At 42.8% G+C, this 22,914-nt stretch overlaps 1 protein-coding gene across 1 annotated transcript in view; it reads left to right on the top strand.

Moving 5' to 3' along the window:
- LOC126545613 (HEAT repeat-containing protein 3) overlaps window positions 1–22,815 on the top strand; it is a 71,129-nt gene extending 48,314 nt beyond the window's left edge. The window contains exons 10-15 of the mRNA XM_050193535.3: window positions 5,467–5,555; window positions 5,634–5,779; window positions 8,627–8,763; window positions 15,618–15,868; window positions 17,826–17,999; window positions 22,590–22,815. Coding sequence (XP_050049492.1) covers window positions 5,467–5,555; window positions 5,634–5,779; window positions 8,627–8,763; window positions 15,618–15,868; window positions 17,826–17,999; window positions 22,590–22,724 — 932 coding nt within the window. The 3' untranslated portion in view covers window positions 22,725–22,815. The remainder of the gene's footprint in view (window positions 1–5,466; window positions 5,556–5,633; window positions 5,780–8,626; window positions 8,764–15,617; window positions 15,869–17,825; window positions 18,000–22,589) is intronic.
- Window positions 22,816–22,914: the final 99 nt, after the last annotated feature.

Below are 22,914 nucleotides of genomic sequence, written 5' to 3' on the forward strand. Positions count from 1 at the left end.
ATATATATATATATATATATATATATATATATATATGTTCAACTGCTGCAACTAGGAACCAAATTCACATAATTAGCTTTCATAAGGCCTGCTCTTGACCAAGGGTGCAGGTCAGAAAACAGCCACTGGCTTTAGAGGAAGTTTTAGTTCAAAGCGAATGCTGATGCCGCCTATTCAAATAGATGTAAAATGCAGAGGCACCTTTATAAAACAACCCCTCGACCAATTTTAATGAAATCGATGCATTTGAGAAAATTCTAGTGATTTTTGAAAGCGAATTTCTTAGAAGATTACAGAAAGTCGGTAAGTTAAGAAAAATAGAGCACACAGTTTACAAATACATAACTTTTCTCCAAAAATGTATATTGCAGATTTATAAACTACATCTGTTAGAGCATCTAAGGATACAAATTTGATGTACGACCTTCCAGCTTTTTACGTGAATTTATTACAGTGTTTACGAGTGTTTTGTGTAAGTCCTACTCACATAATAAGGGCATATTTCACATCCGTGTATAATACATCAATTTGTCCACTTAAGATGTACTATTAGGTGCAGTTCACGAAATTGTGATATCACTTTATTTGCTGAGTTACAAAGTTCTAAACTTCATAGTTTCGTTTTCTGAAATTTTGCAATTTTCAACAAGTCTTATTAAAAATTAAATGGCCTAAATGAAAAATGCGCTTCCAACAGGCACTAGATTTTAACTTTTTCCTTTAACTGCAACAAACCTCATCACATCCAGTGCAGTGGTTGAAGAGAAAATTTATTTCTTCATTCCCATGCATTTAGATAGGAGCCCCCGAGCGAAATACTGCTTTCCTAATGCGAAAGCATTAATTCCCCATGAAGCGGAAAATCCGGAGAGCGTCCGGCGTTAACATCCAATGGTACCAAAACTTACGTGACCTAGTGATGACGTCACGTTCCCGCTGCTGGACCTGCTGTGACTCGCACTGTGAAGTCCCATCTTGAACAGCCATGGCATCGGATGTATGCCGTGGCCCAGACTAAAAAAATTTACGTCTCCAGATTCAAAAACTGAGTTGACCTACATTCTAAACTGACCTGGCCCGCTCCCAAAATTGATTTAGTCCACCCTCAGATGTTGGGGGTCCAACATTGACTTTGCCCAATTAAAAAAATGAGTTGACCCACATTCAAATAATAAAGTTCTTGTCACTGTCACTGTCACCCACATTCAAAACCGATCTGGCCCACTCCCAAAATTGACTTGGCCCACCCATCTCAAAATTGACTTTGCCAAATCGAGCAAATGACCAAGTGAAAAGTATCGCATGGAAGAGTCATCATACCCCTGTCACACAGGCAAACTTCAGTGCACTTCGCCGCTACTGTCATCTGCAGGCTGCCACACGGGAACGCTTAGTGACATTACGGCAGAGCGCACTCATCGGCGAACACACTTCGCAGCGGCGTAGTCTCGTTAGCAATGAGTAAAATATAAGTAATATTGAAAGCAGTCAAGAGTAATTTTTAATAACATTTTTAAAAAATTACTAGCGTTACAAGGTACATAACAGCATGTGCCACACTGCAAAAAAAGAAAAAGGAAAAAGAAAATGGTAAAAAAACTACTCTCGTTCTCGGGCTGTTTACGGCCATGCCGGGTAATGGCGACACAGTTGTTCGGCAGAACGCGTCGTTTGAACTGGTACTGGTCAAGTCTTGTCTTGTTTTGTCTTAGCTTGTGATGATTAATCTTGTTACTGAGGTTGCAATTAATTGCTTCACTTGCACTTAAGTTGATTGTAAATGCTGTTTCTAACAATAACAAACTGTTTTTGTACATGCATTTTTAATTTAACAAATATATGCTTTGCCTTCTGACTGCCGATCACGATCGCCACAAATTTGAAAGAACATTTTTCTTTCTCATGTAGCAGCACGCTGCCAAAATGACACTCAGCGTACTGAAGTGCACTTAAAGTGTTCTTTAGTTTGCCCATGTGACAGGGGCATCATACTGCTTTCGCATTCAGTGTACCTAAGGAGACTTAATAGTGCCTCTGTAACATTTAACCCCTTCAGGTCTGTTACTTCTGTTCAACAAAAATTTAGTTTCACCACATTTTTTTTGCATCTTCATTATATTGCTACGGAACAGTATTACCAATGACGAAGAGGCGAGCAGTAAGAAGACGACGACGACGATTGGAGGCTAGCGCGGGCTGTTGCCTCTTGGCCAAGTGCGGCGTATTACATCGTAAATATACTTGTATGTAGCTTTTCATCTGCGTCTTCTTACGTAACATATCTGGTGGAGGTGGACGTTCCCTGTACCTCGTCACGGAGCTTCGCAGTGGACGATACGTCAAGCCTAGCTTCATGGCTCCCAGCGATGACAACTCGACTCAGCCGCCTCCGACACCTGCTGCCACTTCGACAACCTACATCACTCTCCCTGCTCCTCGTGATCCTGGCGTATTCTCGGGCAAAGATGGGGAAGACGTCGAGGACTGGATCAGCCTGTACGAACACGTCAGCTGCAATAACAGGTGGGACCCTACTATCATGCTCGCCAACGTAGTCTTTTACCTCGGTGGCACACCTCGAGTTTGGTTTTGGACGCACGAAGATGAGCTCACCAGTTGGGATTCGCTCAAGCAAAAGCTCCGAGACTTGTTCGGCAACCTCTACGGCCACAAACTTGCCGTGCAGAAGGCGCTTTCCGGCCGTGTGCAGACGTCAACAGAGCCCTATGTCACGTACATTCAGGACGTCTTGGCTCTGTGCCGCAAAGTTGATGCACACATGACTGAGTCAGACAAGGTATCCCACATCCTCAAAGGCATTGCCGATGACGCCTTCAACTTGCTCGTATTCAACAACATCGCGACGGTAGATGCTGTTATAAAAGAGTGTCGCCGCCTGGAACTCGCTAAAAGCCGACGTATCGACCAGCAGTTTGCCCGTTTGCCCAACACCCCAGCGACGTCTTCCTGTGCCGATGCTGCTCGTCCCAACAACACTGGCGGTATTACCAAGATCATCCGGCGTGAGATTGAGGCCGCCTATCCGGCTGCCTTCGACTCCAGCCCCACCAACGCACCTGCAGTCACGGTTTCCCTGATCCAGGCAGTTGTCCGCCAGGAGTTCGAAAACATGGGCCTTCACACCATCTGCTCGGCCCATCGCCCTGATACCCATCCGGCTTCTTCGATTCTGCCCGGTTCCGCATCTTCTTACCCACCACGTTTCCGCAACCCATCTGAATGGCGCACTGCTGACGACAAGCCCATTTGTTTTCACTGCCGTCGCATCGGGCACATTTCTCGGCACTGTCGAAGTCGCTGGACTTTGCCGACCCGGTCTGCTTATACTGCCTACTCTCGCCCCTCAGGTGGCCCTTCTCGTCCCTATGCCGCATGCTCCGATAATGCCGCCACTGACTCTCCAGCGCCGAACCGCCCCTATTCTCGTTCACCTTCGCCCCAACGACGACAATCTCGCTCTCCCCAGCCCCGTCGCTCCTTTTCGCCGACTCCCTTCAGACGCCACTCCCAGCCGGAAAACTAGATGATGCAGCGCCTCGAGGTGACACTGCATTGCTCCCTACGCCGCCAAATCCTCTACTGACGTTGCCCACTCATCTGAACCTTCTTGACGTGCAAGTCGACGGTGTTCCTGTATCTGCTCTTATAGACACTGGGGCGCATTTGTCGGTAATGAGCGATGACTTACGTACCCACCTGAAAAAAGTAATCACACCCGCCACGACGCATGTTGTCCATGTCGCCGATGGTGGAACGGATTGCTGCAGAACGTGTTAAGAATTTTCAATCTTTTGGTGTATTTTGTCAAGTTTACAGATAGTGGATTCCATGTGAGAATTTTCTCCTGGAACGTCATATATGAAAACGTCAGTTATTTCAGACCTGGCATACATCTAAAGCACCCACCCAGCCACTTGAAATGTATGCTAGATGTAAAAACATTATGAAAAGCAATTGAAGATGTGAACCCGCTACATTATAGCATACTGACACTAAGAGCAAACACTCGGACGTCTACTTTCGAACTTGTTTCACTAAAGCACCTCGCACACATTCAAACTTGCAGCACGGGTCTATCCAGAAGTGTTTCAGAATACTTGCAGCACATTCCAAATGTCAATATTTTCATCAGTGGTTTTGCTTTTGATGCACTATCTTGGCGTGCACAATAGTGCATACGGCGCCTCAAAGAGTTAAGGAGCTACTCTAGCTGGGGTTTTTTAAGTTAATAGCTGTTGATGAAAAAATTAGCTTTCTTTTTTCTTTCTTGTGAACTTATATGTCAAACAATCAGACCATAGTAGTGAAGTTTCCTTTGTGCCTCTGCATAGGCCACTGAATTGCAGGCCTTTCACAGGGTGCGAAGTGCAGATACAAGTCGAGTGAAGAGTGGAGATATCTTACATCGTCATTTAGTCCATTAATTCAGTGGTGTCAGTGTGTAGGGATGAGTATGATATTTGATAATTTCAACGATTGCAGCAGATTCATTCCTCTTTGAACCTTTCTTGCCATATTAGGAGTGGTGCATATATGTCTGCAGTCTGTAGGAATCTGTAGATAATAAGTGCCTTAAGTTGTGGCCAAAGTGCTCATCCAGTAGGTAACTGGCCGACAACTGTACACACAGTCTCAGTATGCACTCTCGTTGGAGGCTGCATTTACTCAACAGGCCTTATATAAATTCAGCTTTTTTATTGTGCGCATTTTCTTCAAAGATTTATCCCCGACTTTTTATAACCAAAACAGATTTTGTAGTAATAAATGTTTTGACCTCTTTTCATATTTAACACTTGCATAATTGTTTGAGTAACAGGTGGTTTCAATGATGGACCATCATTACATTAGCTCTTTGTTTGCATGCCATCAAAAGACGTGACAGTACTGTTGTAGCTTATTAATCTGTATGGGATACGGATACTATCATCAGCATTTTCGAAACAATGTTTGTTTCAAAACAAAACTCACTCCATCTCTTTTGTTTCGCTGTGGCTTGTATTGTTGTGCTGCCATCGTCATGTTGCTATTGTTATACCACTGTTGTCATCATCATCACATCACTGTCATCATCGTGCATTCATTGTCCTGCAGACGCCGTCGCATTTGTCCTCATGCCGAAGCCCTTGTCATTGTCACTGTGTTGTCATCGTCTTTAATGTTACCGTCATTATGTTTCCAGGGTTTCAAGAGTTTTGAGCAAAGTTTGGGGCATTGGTTACAGTCAAAGGAATAACTGCTGTTCCAATAAATGAGTTCAGGGCTACAGGTGCCATTGAAGTCTGCAGATTTTTGGGTATATTAGACCCTGCAAAAATTAGTGAGCATGCTGCCTTGGTTATTGTTTTTGTTTTGTTCTTGTTTATTTCTGGACAGGTTCGAAGTTTCTTGTTTTGGTGACACCATTTATGTAACATTGATATAATTTGTGCTCATGCGGTGGCACAGGTGATGACGAGTCTGAAGATGTCGATGCTTCTGACGATAGCTCCGATACCTTTGATGGTGACATGGAGACTGAGGAAACTTCTGCCATTGTAAGAACCCACATGATTGTCCTTTAGCAACAGCACCATGACAATGAGCTAAAATAGTTTTATTTATCTTTATTTCAGTTCCCTCTTAATATATCTTCTGAATTTCATGAGGCTCTGATGGCACAGAACATTGTCTGCAAAGTCCTGGACCACGTGAGCCAAATGGACGATGCATTTGGCAGTTGTCTTGGTGAACACAAGCTTTCAGCCTCAGTGCCAAAAAGGTACTGCTTTTCATTTTACACAATGAACGCAGTTGCTTGCTTTTGCCTATTTCAGGGCATCCCCTAACTCCACTTTTTTTTTTTTTTAATCTTAAAAGCCTAGGTATAACAAAAAGGAAGAAAAAGCAACTACGGCTGCCTCAATAGCAGCTACCATTTCAATTTTAGTGTTCGAAGGTGCTCCAGTAAACATAAGCACATGTTTTGATAGCATGTGCCTTATTAAATGACTTTGCTCATGAAATTATAAACGCTGTAAACTGTGAAAGACGCATTGAAAGATCCACCTTTCATTGCAGTTTATCTGCATTTGCATATAAATGTAGATGCATTTGCTACTGTGTGTTGATGCAGTTCTTGGAAAGCTATTGGGGAGGTTTCAATTGCCCCAAAACTGCGAAACTTTCTGGTTAAGAAAACTTAGAATTATGGGACTTTGCAGAATCATTGACCAAAGACCGCCAAAGCTATCACACTTTCTAGCCAAAGAGGATAATGCCACCGTGGCTCTGGGCATCCTCTGGACATCACAATCGATTTCATTTTTGCATTGAGAACAAAATGCATATGTATTTTGCTCTTATGGCATGTTCCTTGCTGCTGAACTCACCCCACTCTAACACACTTAGACATTTCCAATTTCATGGAGCAATCTTCATTGCCCACATCGGCTCGTAGAGATCCTGATTCAGCTATACTTGTATAACATTTAACCATGAAATTATTTATTCTACCTTGTCTAATTGACCCACACATGTGAAATATCTCCTATAGGTGCTCTGTGGTGTAGGGTAGCCAACCGGACTCTTGACTGGTTAACATCCCTGCCTTCTCTCTCTCTATGTTTTCATGTGGCTATCATGATCTCTGCTGCATGCTCCAGTTAACGTCACTTCAAACATTTCTTTTATCTCCCAAAGTAAGCAAGATATATTAAATTTCCCAGTATGTTCTGAAAAGCACCCACTTTATTTCTGCAAAATTTCATTTTAATCCAACTTCTAGTTCTCTTACAGCATTTCTTTCTAATGACCCAGTGAATGTTATCTGCAGTGCATGAGACTTGTATAATTTCTTGACTCCCATAAATTACTCAGATGCCTTCAATTTTTCATGTAGACATGAAATATCTCCTGCATTTCTGCAATGTTTTATGACGATCCTACTTCTAGTTTACCTGTAATCAATGCCGACAGTTTTGTGCATGGCTTCCTGTTCATGTTTTGTTTCAATGCAAATTGATTTTAATAACATTTGCCCGTAGCTTCACCGTAAAGAAACAAGGTGTTCAGTGTGAAATAATTTAAGAAAGGGAGAACAGTTTCTTGTATGAAATAGGTAACGGCCATATATATATGGAGAAAAATATTGTCTATATGCTGATTGGGTAATCCGCACAATAACATTGCAGCTGAAAGCTTGTCCTGGTTTGTTCGCATAATATGCCATTTTTCAAACTGATTGCACTTAACATTTTTCAGTGCAGGCTGTTGGACCTCATCAGGCTGATTGCCACCAAATAACCAACCTTCACTTCGCTGCTAATAAACACAGTTAAATGAAGAGAACAGTACAAGAAACATGTGCACAACCCTTGCATTTTTATGCAATTGTCAATGGTTTCTAATTGTGCACACTTATATGCTAAAATTTACTGAGCATGGGAGCTGTGAAACAGTTATCTCCTTTCAAGCTGGCTGCAGAGTAAGTTTCAGGAGTGTGGTGCAGTAGTCATGCAAAAGTACAAAAATGCTCTTTCAGTTTGAAAGGGCTTGCATTGGATGCGAAGAAGCTTTGAGTTTTCACATCTCCTGTATTACGTAAACTTCATAAAGCTCTGCCAGTGATCATATCATAGTTTCAGTCATACCAGTGTTACATGGGGCATTTTCAACCGTAATCTGGAAATGCAATCCTAATCAGACTTCATCGCGATAATAGTGTCCCGTTTGACTGGGGTATCAGATAAGTGTGCCTGAATTCCACATTTGGGACTCTCATTGAGTGACTTACGGTACTTTTTCTTTGGACAAGTGATCATACTATACTGTAGTCTGTTCCACATTTTAAAAAAATAATAATATATGTTTTCCTGCTTCTACAGTGTCCATGCCTACATGTAGAATACAGAAACAATAGTGTGTTGTCAGTATGCTTAGCATATTGTAATCATTGTGACATTCTCTTAGATGAGTGTGCCTATAGTGACCACTGTATCTAGTTTGTGGCTACAGGTAGCAGTTTTTCAGGTTTAGGTAATAACCTTATCCCTGTGCCCATGATGCGTTTGGCATTTACTCTTCAGTGAAAAGGTGCTGTGAAAAAAACATCACACACAAAAAAAACATGGTTCAGCTGTGAGCTGGTATTAAATTATGTTTTAGGCAGTGGTGCACTGTCAGTTCTTAAATGCCAGAACATGCAACCAATCTATCTAGAAGTAATTAGGTGTGTTTGCACGTATTTGTTTACACTGAAAGGTCTAGACTAGCTTATGAAAAATCTAGGCTGCCTAATCTGCATTTATTAGAGCTCATGGAGAATGTAAATTGATATTGTAACAGAACAGTTCATGCCCACAAATATAAGCAGCATGCTTTTTTCATGCAGTTTCAAGACCTTTGTGTCCTGATTGCCTTGTGCAGTAGATGACTACTGTAGAAATGATTGTGCGTCTATGGATGTATCTTGTAGATTCTGTTAATTTATGCAAGCTTGAAGACAGATGTGTTTGCTGTAGAATATTCACCAGTATGCCTCTAAGTGATAGACTACACCATTAAACCGGATAATGTTTTCTGGGGGGATTTCTAGCTTTTGCAATATGTATAATATGCCATTTTTCAGGGTTCATGCAGTTCGGTGCCGCGCCCTGCTTTGTATTGGTAATATGGTTCAGGCATTGGCTCCGGATGATCTTGGTGGAATTTCTGGTTTGGTTAGCATGTGGACATGTTTGGCACAGCTGGCGTTTGTGCAAATGGGTAAGTACAAATATATGGTATATATGCAAATATAGAGTTCATCTGTGATGTCTATAGATGAGTGTACTAATCGCATTTCAGCTTTACGGTGTAATATACAGAATTCATAAGCTCATATGATTATTGTGGCTTTGGTTGTGACTGGGGTGATTCTGGTGCTCCATAGATGATTCCCTGCCCATGGACAAGTAAGGAAGGAACAGTGTATTTTAAAGTATGATAAATATCTTCTATTTTTTATACTGCACAAAGTCTGAACATAAATAGAACCCAGATGCAATACGAGGGGTAAATTTAGGCCCGCAAGAAGGAAAAAGAGTTTTCCGACATGTCATGAATGCCTTGATAATGTCACATGGACTTCGATAATAGTTGTCTATTAAAGCCCCGCTGCCTGCTTATTCACCCTCGCTTTTCTAAATGGCACACTGGGGTTCCACGTAGAGGTGCTCATGTGTGCCGCCCAGATCGTTCGATGTTGTGCACTTCATAAACACATGCATGACAAGTGCACCTATGTAATGAGAAGTCAGCGCTGCTCATAAAAAGGCTCATCCAGTGCCTGCTAGCCTGAGGCATGCATTGTATTGCGGCGATACTCTAGTAAGCACAATGTAAGTACAGTAAAAGACATGAGGCTAATGCACGTGTTCCATGACCAAAGTACTGGAAAAGTGCACTCGCGGTGAATGAAAGGTAGCTTATTCAGGGTACGAGTGGCCACCAGTGGTTATCGATGCAGTTAATGTGCGACATTGTGTGATCATACATATAGCACGTTGCATGCACAAGGTTGTGTGAAGTGTGGTGCAATAGCTCAACATTCACTGCAAGATGCAGAGAGCATTGCCACTTTATGTAGGCGTAGGCTGCTAAGGCCTCCTTGATTTCAGAGACACCACCTTCCTTGGGACCTTGTAAATGCACAAAAGAAGTGCTTTTTGTCTCCGCCCGCCCTGGCAGCTCCTTTAATAAATCTTAACTGACCCGGATCGTAGGATCGTAGGCTTCGTTGCTTGTAGTTTCGGCAGCCACAATCATGGTGGTACTGCCATCGTACACCTTGATAACAGGGAAGAGGGATGATGGCCAGATGGTATGCAGTCTGCAAGCCACAGCAAACGTATCGGCACAGCGGGAACGGGCATCCATGTTTTTGGTTTTCCACTTCCATCCATCACAGCGCTTGGCAACAATCGCAGTTGGTGTATGCTGCTTGCCACATTTCATTACCAAGACCCTGTGCACAGAATAATGTGGAAAGTTTTGGGACCCAGATATAATATGAGAAGGAAAATATGCATGTTAAAATTAAAAAAAAAAAGCCTTGTTCTATTGCATAGATGTGGCTTTTTATGGTACCTCTTGCAATATGTGATCAATTATACCTCTAATTCTTAAGGTGGGGTTCGTCTGAGTTGACCACATCCAGTTCCAAGGACCCCTCCGCAAAACCTGGAAACTATTTGTTTTCGGAGTTAGGTATGTTAAAACACCCCAGTCACTATTGTGGGCATAGACTTCTCTTGTGTTGCCATAATATGAAAGCATAGTGTTCAAGGTATTGCTTCTGCTGCTTTCTATGATCTGCGACTGGAATGACCTTTCTTGCCGACAAGCTCTTATCCCTGATCCAGCTGATTTCAAGAAAGTCATCGAAGAAGCTATGTACTCTTCATAATTCTACGCAACAATCATTGTTATTCGCCATTCATGCCCCCACCCCTCATGTAAAGTCCCGTCTGGGAACCCTTGAGGTTCAAAAAAAAAAAAAAAACATTCTTCAGCTGTTTAGGTGGTATAGTGGCAATGCTCTGCGATCTTATCAGCTGTGGGTGTACTTCCTCTTTGGAGCCATTAGAACTTCTGAGGCGGTTTGCCATGGTATGGTCTATATGTTCTTGTGATGACATACAGTGAGCACTCCATCGCAATGTGCTCGTCTAATGCCAGTCTGAACACATTTGATGTGTTATCAATCTATACCAGGACACCTGTGATACGATGGCTACTTCTTGCATTACTGCCATTATTTGCTTCAGCTTCGAGGCACGACAGCCAGGTTCATGAAAGTGCCCGCGGGTATGCAAAGTACTATATTACTTTTAAAAAATGTTAAGAGCATACAGAATACAGTTGAGCCCCACATCTAACGATACAACTCAAAGCGAACTTTTGGCTCCTACAAAGTGTTTCTTAACAGCCAAAATAATTTCGCAAGGAGTCTATGAGACAGCTGTCCACTTATAATGACCCACTGCCATGCTCATTCTGGTTATAATGTGAACGGAATGAACCATAGCTGGGCAATGTTTCGACAAGCCGGGTGAGAGGCGCTTCCACTGCTCATGCCACACAATGCAGACTACGCCTCATTTCACTTCATCTTTTTATTTTATTTTTGGCTTGCAGATGCACTTGTGCAGTAGTGGTGTCGCACGAGCACTTATGACTGTGTGGTACACTTGTATTCTCTCTGATGTTTTAAAATTTATTTATTGCTCGATGCTTCTGAACATCATGGAGCAAAAACTTTTTTTTTTCTGAGGTTTCAAACTCGAGTCCAGGATAACTAATTAGTGCATCATGTGAGTTTGCAGTTGTAAAACATCACACTGATGTTTCTGTCATCAAATGTGGTGGCTAAACTTTAGCCACGTGACATACGCTTGTCATGAGGAAAGGGGGACGCGGCCCTCGAAAACCGAAAAATCGCGACAAAGTCGATTTTTGAAAAACAATATTTTTGGGTTGTATGTCTCATAAACTACCTGTTCTGTAATTATCAGCACCTAATTCAACCGCAAAGTAAAAAAAAAAAACGCTACTTTTGAGGCTACCGCGGCCCACAAAACACGCCCAAATGCCGAAATGAAGTCAAACTTGGCGTGCGCGCCATTCCCGGCCCATGCGGCCTGCCCGCGCCATCTTAGTGTCGTTTTGACTGTGAATTCTTTGTCTCTGTTTTGCCGCCTTGCAAAATGGCATCGTCGGCGCGGTTGAGTTGGCGTTTTCCCGCGATGCGAGACGGAGCGCTGATTGGCCGGAGCAGCGCGTTCAAATCCCGCGGGCTAAAGCGCGCCTGCCCTTGGCTGCTGCGCGGGCGGCGGCGGCGGCTGCTCTCTTTGATGCCGTGCTCGCGTCGTTGTTGCCGCTTGCTCCGTCCGCGTCAACAGACGCCTGCTTGCGAGCTGCACTTCGCCTTGCGCTATCTTTTAGATTATTTTCTCAGCTTTTTTTTCCCCGCTAGTTCTTTGCTGCACGCGATGCCGGCAACGAAGCCAAAGACAGTGCAGATGTTCGGTGCGTTAAAGCGCGATATGCGACTTGTCATCATCATCATCATCATCAGCCTGGTTACGCCCACTGCAGGGCAAAGGCCTCTCCCATACTTCTCCAACTGCCCCGGTCATGTGCTAATTGTGGCCATGTTGACCCTCCAAACTTCCTAATCTCATCTGCCCACCTAACTTTCTGTCGCCCCCTGCTACGCTTCCCTTCCCTCGGAATCCAGTCCGTAACCCTTAATGACCATCGGTTATCTTCCCTCCTCATTACATGTCCTGCCCATGCCCATTTCTTTTTCTTGATTTCAACTAAGATGTCATTAACGCGCGTTTGTTCCCTCACCCAATCTGCTCTTTTCTTATCCCTTAATGTTACACCTATCATTCTTCTTTCCATAGCCCGTTGCGTCGTCCTCAATTTAAGTAGAACCCTTTTCGTAAGCCTCCAGGTTTCTGCCCCGTACGTGAGTACTGGTAAGACACAGCTGTTATAAACTTTTCTCTTGAGGGATAATGGCAACCTGCTGTTCATGATCTCAGAATGCCTGCCAAACGCACCCCAGCCCATTCTTATTCTTCTGATTATTTCACTCTCATGATCCGGATCAGCAGTCACTACCTGTCCTAAGTAGATGTATTCCCTTACCACTTCCAGTGCCTCGCTACCTATCGTAAACTGCTGTTCCCTTCCGAGACTGTTAAACATTACTTTAGTTTTCTGCAGATTAATTTTTAGTCCCACCCTTCTGCTCTGCCTCTCCAGGTCAGTGAGCATGCATTGCAGTTGGTCCCCTGAGTTACTAAGCAAGGCAATATCATCAGCGAAGCGCAAGTTACTAAGGTATTCTCCATTTACTCTTATCCCCAATTCTTCCCAATCCAGGTCTCTGAATACCTCCTGTAAACATGCTGTGAATAGCATTGGAGAGATCGTATCTCCCTGCCTGACGCCTTTCTTTATAGGGATTTTGTTGCTTTCTTTATGGAGGACTACAGTGGCTGTGGAGCCGCTATAGATATCTTTCAGTATTTTGACGTACGGCTCGTCTACACCCTGATTCCGCAATGCCTCCATGACTGCTGAGGTTTCGACTGAATCAAACGCTTTCTCATAATCAATGAAAGCTACATATAGTGGTTGTTTATATTCCGCACATTTCTCTATCACCTGATTGATAGTGTGAATATGATCTATTGTTGAGTAGCCTTTACGGAATCCTGCCTGGTCCTTTGGTTGACGGAAGTCTAAGGTGTTCCTGATTCTATTTGCGATTACCTTAGTAAATACTTTGTAGGCAACGGACAGTAAGCTGATCGGTCTATAATTTTTCAAGTCTTTGGCGTCCCCTTTCTTATGGATTAGGATTATGTTAGCGTTCTTCCAAGATTCCGGTACGCTCGAGGTCATGAGGCATTGTGTAAACAGGGTGGCCAGTTTTTCTAGAACAATCTGCCCACCGTCCTTCAACAAATCTGCTGTTACCTGATCCTCCCCAGCTGCCTTCCCCCTTTGCATAGCTCCCAAGGCTTTCCTTACTTCTTCCGGCGTTACTTGTGGGATTTCGAATTCCTCTAGACTATTCTCTCTGCTATTATCATCGTGGGTTCCACTCGTACTGTATAAATCTCTATAGAACTCCTCAGCCACCTGAACTATCTCATCCATATTAGTAATGATATTGCCGGCTTTGTCTCTTAACGCATACATCTGATTCTTGCCAATTCCTAGTTTCTTCTTCTCTGCTTTTAGGCTTCCTCCGTTCCTGAGAGCTTGTTCAATTCTATCCATATTATACTTCCTTATGTCAGCTGTCTTACGCTTGTTGATTAACTTCGAAAGTTCTGCCAGTTCTATTCTGGCTGTAGGGTTGTACGACTTGTACGAGCATCGAACTTCCGATCTTGCGCAGCGAGTGCCGACTGCGTAGATGCTTTCAGAGGCGGAACTGTGCTGTCGGCTGTCGCCAGTCGAAAATCTGACACATTGAGTGTGCCTGGAGCCGCAAGAGCTCCGCAGGAGCTTTCTAATAAAAAAAAAAAAACACACATGTTCAACTTTAAGGCCCGTTTTCTCGGAATGGATTTGTTCGCTAGTAGAGGTGCTGGGGAAGGCGATATCTCAAGAAACGCTCTTCACATTTGTGTGCCGTTTTTTTTTTTATTCTGTTCTTGAATGACTTTGCCAGGGGGTAACAAGCTTCTTTTGAAAGCTGGTGCAGTTAAATTATAGTAAGCTATCAATTTTTGATGAATGTGGTCATTACTGGCTTTATCAAATTCAAAGTTGTGTTAAAATTTTTTGGAGGGGAAATTAAAGAAAAGGGCTTTGTAGCCCCCTGGAATATCTATCAAGGGATCATCACAGTAAATTTCAGCTTCCTACGATGTCCTAACATTTCTCCAGGCTCTTCCTCAGGCATATACATGAACCACCTGGTTAGACCACAGTAACCCTGGAACTAATCAACACATCTCCACGAAACTTTGCAGTTCCTCATAGTTCGGTGGTGTCAATTTACCCTGAAAGTTTCATCCGGATATCTTAAGAAATAAAGTTTGGTCTCCAGGGTAGCCTCCCCTCTTAAAGGTTCATTACTGGCACTACAGTACTTGACTCCACCAATGATGAAAGCAAATACAGTGCAGAAACAGACAAGTCGATGAATAATTGGGACAGACGGAGCGCTTGTGTCTGTCCCTGTTATTCATCTACTTGTCTGTTTCTGCACTGTAGTCGCTTTGATTATGAATTACCAACTAGCCTGTTATTATAACTTGTTTCACCAGATGAACCACTCAAAGTCCTAGGGCATGGTCCTTAGGTTCTCACTTCTGTAAAGTGCTATAAATACATTGAAGAAGGAGGTAAGCCTCCATGAATAAAAAGCTGCTTTCACTTTGTAAATATGGCATTTTCTTTTGATCAGAGGACACAAATATCCACAAATATGAAAGGGCACACCACGCTTGAATATCTAATTTTCCTTCTATCTGCACTAAAGTAAAAGACGATGCCACGAGCAGGATTTTTAATATGAGAACCATTTTGGTGAATAGCAATGAGTGAGGTTGTAGCTTGCACATTAGCATGAATTTGTTTGAACACAGATTAAGTGCCCCTTTCATATTGGCACAAAGTGCACATCTCTACACTCTTGACAACAGAGGAAAAAACAAAAAGCGCACATTTGCTATCAGCATCTGTAAGACTGCTCTTATTAGAAGCTTGTTTGAGTGTTTTCTACACAAAGGTTTTCCTTGCAATACTCAAACTTGCATATTTAACACCGTTGGAGGACATATCAGGTGAAAGGCTTTCGAAACAAGCAAGAAATTCCCTGACCACACTAGTCGTAACATGTGCTACTTGGAAACCTCTTTGTTATTACTTTCATTGTTGCTGTAGCACTTGCCAGCCTCAACTTCTACGGTTACCTAGTTCGGTTCAGAAAGCAAATAGTAGCCTTAACTTTTTCTTTAACCTATTCATTTCGCGTAGTAGTTATTTAGCACCACATTATAAACATCTTGATTTTTTTGAATGTGTTTAAAATGGTTTTGTTTTAGATTCCAAAGATCTTGAGCTCTTGGAGGCAAGCACCAGTGCCTGCAGGTCAGTGTTGCAGACTCTAGCCTCATCTGTCGCCAGCAGTGGAAATGATGGCACACCGCCTCTGCCTAGTGTCTCTGATGAAGAACTTAAAGTCCTCACTCAAGTGGGTCTGCAGTGTTCTGAGCCCTCTGTAAGGACTAATGTGACGCGCATTATGGCCACCTTGGGCTGCCTGTTGGGTGCACATGAGACTAATGTCCTCAAGGTTAGTTGTTTTCACAACTAATCTACCTTGTGCCTTGTGGTGCATTTCTCTGAAGAATCTTGGTAATGAAGTTATATACGGTGCACAAGGTATTTGCAGACGTAATGACGACTTCACGAATAGCAACATTTCACGCAGTATCAGTATATTCGTTCTATATTTTTTGCATTCTTTATTTTACTCCACTATGTGTAGCCTCCATTATTGACTGAATTAGGCTTCGGTAAAGGCTGCATTAATGCATCAGACAGCTGATGTTGGGTATTGTTTCCCCAATAGTACTAGTAGCCTTTAACATTAGCATTGTTTCTCTGTTCGTTAGTCTCCCTTTCAGTGATGCCCCCCCGATACATAGTAGTATAGCAAGTTCATATTGGGAACTAGGACTCCACGTTGAAGATGACTTGGCCACAGTAGTTCACAGTGAGCCACCCTTGGGTTGCACAGGCCCTGTGGGAGCAAGCGAATCCATCACTTAGGAATAAGACCTAATGCCCAATGACTTCATGCACAGAAAGCCTAGCTGTCGACTTTGCCACTTGAAGCTGCTCTGCAGTGGCCATAATTGGCTTTTCAGGATTCTCACTTGTCGTGGCCTCCACCTGCTGGAAAAATAGAAGTCGCGTGACGGTTGTCTGACCGGTAGCAGCACTTATTTCTCTTTATCTCAGGTGATAATTGGCTATAAACAGTTCTTACCAAAAAAGAAAAAAAGGGATTTGGCAACATTTAATAACAAGGTGGCAATGCCAAGTCACTGTGGTTGGCATGTAAGGCTACTAGGACAGCGTTCGGTTTCATCTTCTGTGTCAGACTGGAAGCTGATATCCTGGAATAAATGTGCTAGATATGTGACAGAGGTGTTAAGCACTTAAACAGATCTAATGTTAATGTGCATGGTGATTCAAAGCTGTGTCCTCAAATACCCTGTGCACCCGATACACTCCAATTGTGTAAATTGAACTTAGATTATTCAAACATACGAAGAGTTTGGCTAGCTTGCATTTTCAGTGCATTTTGAAACACCTAATGGAACTAAACCTTTCTGTTTGTTTGAACTTCTTGTTTCCTATGTCAAAATATTGTACCAAATAAAGCACTTTCCTTGGAAAAAAAAGACTGTTGAGGGAAGACATTTAGAGTGTACTGTAAAGTTAAACCATATCATATCTGCACAATAACATTAACATACACATATTAACGTGCACTCCGTTTTCTTCGTTCAGAAAAAGTGCAGTGTCCTCTATTCCAACGAGCACCCAGTAACTTGCTTGTATTAGTTGTTCACAGAAGTCTGAGGGACATCAAAGGAATTTATTTTTTGCTTGCTTTGGTGTAGTAAAAGCGAAAAATCTCGCTTTTAAGTTCAGTGTAATCAGTCTAAAAGTCCACTTAGTCGACTGTCCATTTTGATGGCTGCTGATTAGCTAGAGCAGTACCAGCAAAGAGAAGACTGGCTGAGGGTGCCCGTCTCCTCTTTGATGGTGCAGCTGCAGCCAATCAGTTGTGGCCGAAATGAACAGTCCAAAGAAAAAAAAAACTACAGCTGGGAGGGTATTCGGTTGTATTCTACTATGTGGACTCTTACAGAATAACTCTTCAGCTGTAGTTGCTTTTTGGCCACAACCTAATTTCGCCATGTTTTCATCTCAGTAGGATTCTCCATTGAAGTTAAGCCAGATATCATCCCAAAAAGGTTACTGGTTTTTTTTTTTCTCTTCTCTTGACTAATTAACATACTTAAAAAATTTAATTGCTTTCTTCTGGACTTTGCATTGCAGGTTTAATTTCACTGCACTGCCACTCAGCTCAAGCTTGTACAGTTGTTAAACTGCTTTAGTTGTGGCTTTAACGATCTTGTGGTGATTGAAGAACTGCTCGCATGCAAATTTGTTTTTGCATTTTTGGAGTTAAGATATTAACATGCTGTGTATGTGCTTCATGTGTGTATATGCAGAAAGTAGGGCAGTACCTTTTGGAAGTTTCCCTGAAGGACTCCGACACCGTGGTGGTAACAGAAGCACTGGATGCTATTTTTGATGTCTTTGGAGAAGACACGACTGATGCAGTTGCTGCAGAAATTGAATTGGTGGCAAGGTTACGGCAAGTGCTACCTACCTTTAAAAGCAAGGTTAGTGGCACTACTTCGCCACATGAAAACTGTTCACAAAGCAGCTGTAAATTGTGATTTATGATGTCGTGAATAAGGTAAAACTGAAGCAGCTTGCAGAGCATGTGTTGAGGCTATCAAGTTAAAAGCGCCCTGCTACACCTTTTCTTAAAAACTGAGAGCATACTGGATCAAATGGAATGCTTTTCAATGTATACCGGGTGTTTTACATAACTAGAGCCAAGGAGTAAGAATTCAGTCGTCAGGCAACGCTGGTGTGTTCCCTTTTTTGTCCGTCTTTTCGCACTGTTCCCCTGTAGCGTATAATACTGACGACTAGCCCAAGCTGCCACGGTGTTGCAGTCTAAGAAAAAACAGGAAACTGCAGCAAGGTGAAATGGACAACATATTGCTTGCCCTCAGAGTGTATTTTCATATTCCACTTAAGTAGTTAATTAACTATGATGAATTATAACACAGATTTTAATGTTCACTTTGTGCCAAGTTTTGCGTTCTAGAGGGAGTTCATTCAGAAACATAGTGCTTTTTTCTGACATTTGTTAAAGGCTGGTGAAATATGTGAAAATATGAAGATCAAGACGCGTGCCCCTCCATCTTGTGTGAAGACGAAAACATTGATTGTGTGCATTCTCTTGTGCTCGTTGACCACCAAATGTCTGTTAGAATGATATTGGAAGCACTTGGTTTGGAAAATTCTTGCATTCACCGAATTTTCACAGATGTGGAAATGAGAAAGGTTGGTGCCAAGATGGTGCCAAAACTGCCAACTCCTGGATAAAAGTTGTGACAGAAAGAATGTTTTATTGATAGGAAAACTTCAGATGGACAGTAATGAAATCTTGCTAACTTGGATTTATGAATATGACATCATGCTGAATGTCACAGAGCAAGGAGTGGCAGAAGATAAGGCCAAGAAAAGCGCCGAAGAACAAAGCAAAAATCATTCATGTTGATAGTGTTTTTTGACTGTCATGGAATTGTACAACACGAATTTGTACCAGAAGGTTCTGTCAATGCAGCTTTTGATGTGGAGGTCCTGAAGTGTCTGAAAGATCACATGCGCGGCATGTGACTATAGAAAAAGGGGTGCTGGATTCTGCACCACTATAATGCCTCTGTGTGCTATGTACTGATAGTACATGCCTTTTTGGCGTTCCATAACTTCTAGAATACCCTCTTTGCTCGACGGGTTTAGCCTCCTGAAACATTTGTTTTGTTCCCCAAATGCAAACTGGTGCTTCAGGGTGGCATCTCGGGGATGTGACAGTTCAAAAGAAAACATTGCTGCTGAAGCGCTTAGGTAAACAGTGCAAGACTTATTACTGCACATTTTATTTGGCCAACTATCATGTTACTGCTTCAAATTGTGGGCAAAGCTTCTTTTTTCTTTCAGTAATGCAATTATGGTGAGCTTTCGAGGTTGGTTTCAGACAAAGATGCTGAAGATTGACAAAGGAGTGGTGACAGGATGGGTGGGACATGTTAACAGCTGCTGCTTTCCAGTTTTCTATATCTGAAAATTCATCAGCCCGTCCACTCTGTGAAGGACAACCAGCGAAGGTGTTATGTGTTCTTCTAAAATTACGAAATTATATATAATATGTATGATTATATATATGCAACTAAAGCCCGTGTCTCACCAGTGCTATTTTGCCGCCGCCGCCGCTCAAGTTCTGTTTGCGTGCCCGCTCATCATGGGCACGCTGCGGATTGTCGCTGGGTAGGGGATTGCTACGACGGGCCTTAGCGGTGTCCCGCTGCCGGCGCTGACATTCCCGGTTCTGCTTATGCTGCCGTTCTTGACAGGCACGCTGCGGGTCTTCACCGATCGGCACACACGTCTGGACATGCTCATTGAGGGACGCGAGACCGACCTTAGCGGCTTCCCGCTGCTGCCGTGCCCATTCTCGCTGTCACTCCCATCATTGTTCTAGAAGGACACATTGCTCCTCTTCCATGTGCACTATACACGTCCACCCCATGGAACCGTTCAATAAGGTCGCTAGGTGACACTGATGTCACTCTATAGACGAACACACATTGGACGATACGTATGTGTACGTTTATTACAGCCTTTACACGTACCTGGATGGATGGACGGATGGATGCTATGAGCGTCCCCTTTGGAACGGGGCGGTCGGTTGCGCCACCAAGCTCTTGTTATTATATTGCCTAATGTCCTACCTATGTTAAAAAAAGAAAAAAAAAAGAGGACAAGCAAAAAAAAAAAAAAACACGCGATGAATTTCTGTAACCAAACTTTCTGAACCCCTATTGTGAACTTCGTTTTACTATGTCTCCATTGTTGGTCGTTTCCCTACTTCCACCAATCTTCCAGTCACCTCTTAATAATCTCTAGTGCGGACATGTTTCCTTTCCCCCTGCTCTCGCTGAACCCAAGGGCTTCAAGGAGGCCAGAGGTGCCTAAAACTACTGCTGGGCAGATATCTTCACATCCTAATAAAACATGCTCCATCGTTTCCCTAGCTTCACCACTGCAAGCACATGCTTCTTCCTTCTTATATCTCGCTTTATATGTGCGTGTTCTAAGGCATCCTGATCTCACTTCGAGAACTAATAAGCTTCTCTTTTGAGTTATTATAAATTGCTCCTTTCCCGATTTTGCTTTCCCTCTAAATTAGTTACTCATAGCAGGTTTCTTTTCCATTGCTGCCACCCACGAGATTATTTCAGCCTGTCCGACTTTTCGCTTGACGTTCTTTGTTGCTGTGTTGCTCACCCTACAGGCCGCATACTTGCTGGTAAGCTTCCTAGTTCTTTTCCTCCACTGTGAATCAATGTACTTTCTGTACAAATACCTGAACACTCTCCCAGCCCATTTACTTTCTTCCATATTCCAGAGTTGTTCTTCATAATAAATTTTAGTGCGAGCTTCCCTCACTTCAAAACTTGTCCAGCCCATATAGCTCTGCAAAGCTTCATTTGTATCTTTTCCGTGAGCACCCAATGGTAGGTGTCCCACTGACCTTTGGTTGCCATTGAGTCGTGATTGTACCCCTGATTTCAAGCAAACAACTGCATTTCCATATGTAAGTCCTAGTACCATTATACCTTTCCACATATCCCGGAGCACCTTGTGCCTATTTTATCTCCATAGCGCTCTGCATTTCATAATGGCCTCATTTCTCTTCCCTTTATTGTTTTTTGCTGTGTTTCCATATATCTATTGCCTTCGTTTATCCATATACCAAAGTATATGGATAAACATGGTTGCTGTAGTGGTGCGCCGGCAGTGAACGAGCGCCGCGCCGAGAATGGGCGATCCATCATAGGTTTTGGCATTTATGCTAATGAACCTACAAGACTAGACTCTTTTTTACACTAGCTCTGTAGAAGAAAATATTTCTTTGTCGACGCAATGGTGCACACGCACTGACGCAGAAAGTTTGACGGGGTAGCCATACACAGTTTCGCTGTAAAAGGCTGTGTATGCTTGTGCGAGTTTCTGCTTGAGTAATTTCAACTACTCACAGAAAAGCAGGCAACAAGAAAGACATAGATGTGTCACTCCATTTACGAGAAATTTATAAAGAATTTTAATATCCACAGCACACCACAGTAAACCAGTTGCAATTAACCAACACTGAGACAAAATAACCTATGTGAAGCCGGTGGCAAAAAGCAAGTTAGATAAGAGAAGGAAGGAAAGGCTGTGTCTGTTTCTCCTCCACTAGGGAGGGAATGTCACTCCCACAAACGAAGACTAGTTTGTTTTACGAAAGGAGATTGCTTGTATGCATCTATAACCTTGACTCCGACTGATAGTGCTGAACAGTATGACTTGCTTTGCACAAGCTAAGCTATCATGTGGCTGCTTCGCATTATAGGCAGAACTGCAGCTCCAAGCCTTGTTTATGCGGATAGGTAAAAAATGTGGCCATCTTCTGCAGTTTTGCTCGTTCTATGCATGTCACACCAGATGCACAGATCTATACCCTTGGAACAACACATGGCCTACAAGTGCTAGGTTGAAAACATGTGGCTTGACACACTATCACAGGCATCGAATGGCAAAGTGCCCTCCAATGGAACACAGACCATGTTTCCACATCAGTCAACGCATCAATAATGGCTTGATGCACTACGTAGTATACACTATACAGGCCTTTGATTTTAGAATTATCATGGCCAAGCATCTCTGGGCATGCACCCCTCTTTCTCACCTGGCTACACCAGCTATAGAGCAACACAGCTTTTGTCATTTTTAAATTTGAATTCATAAGATCTTGTGTTTGGCACTCTTGCACCACTAAACTCAACTAGCCACTGACTGCTGATAAGTGTACTGAATTCATGGTGGCATTTCACAAAAGACAATGGAAACAAATTATATATAGCTCTGCAAGTTCACAGTGGTAGCTGCACTTGCTTGAACTATGCAGCTTTCAGGAACAGGCCTTAGCGAAGTGGGTGGTCTCACTGTATTTATCCTATGTCAGAATTGCTGTGGATTTGCAACTCGTTTGTGTGTAGCTGTTTGTCAGTTCACAGCTGCCAAGGCATCTTGCATACGGCAAAAAGCTCCTCAATTACGAATGGCAGTAACAATGTGTTTTCTTTACGTTTCAGGTAAAGCAAGCAAAAACGATGTTCGCAAGTCACTACCCCGTGATTGTGACAGCCAGAACAAATTTGATACGCTTTATCAAGTACAAGACACAAAGAAAAGGAATGCAGAATGGAAGTGGAGGCGATATTGGCTAAGCATTCCTCCACATCCAAGGATGCAAGAAAAAACTTGATTTGAAAGCTTGTGTGTGTGTGTGTGCGCATAAATTTTTCCTTGATGCAGGCACATGCTGCATAAAATTTTTTGCACAATTTTAGCTAATCTAGTTGCTGTAACACGTTCTGGCTGCGACTGATGAAAACCTCATTCAATATGCAAGATTAA

Source organism: Dermacentor andersoni, chromosome 1 (assembly GCF_023375885.2).
Source record: "Dermacentor andersoni chromosome 1, qqDerAnde1_hic_scaffold, whole genome shotgun sequence".
In the NCBI taxonomy this organism is placed as follows: domain Eukaryota; kingdom Metazoa; phylum Arthropoda; class Arachnida; order Ixodida; family Ixodidae; genus Dermacentor; species Dermacentor andersoni.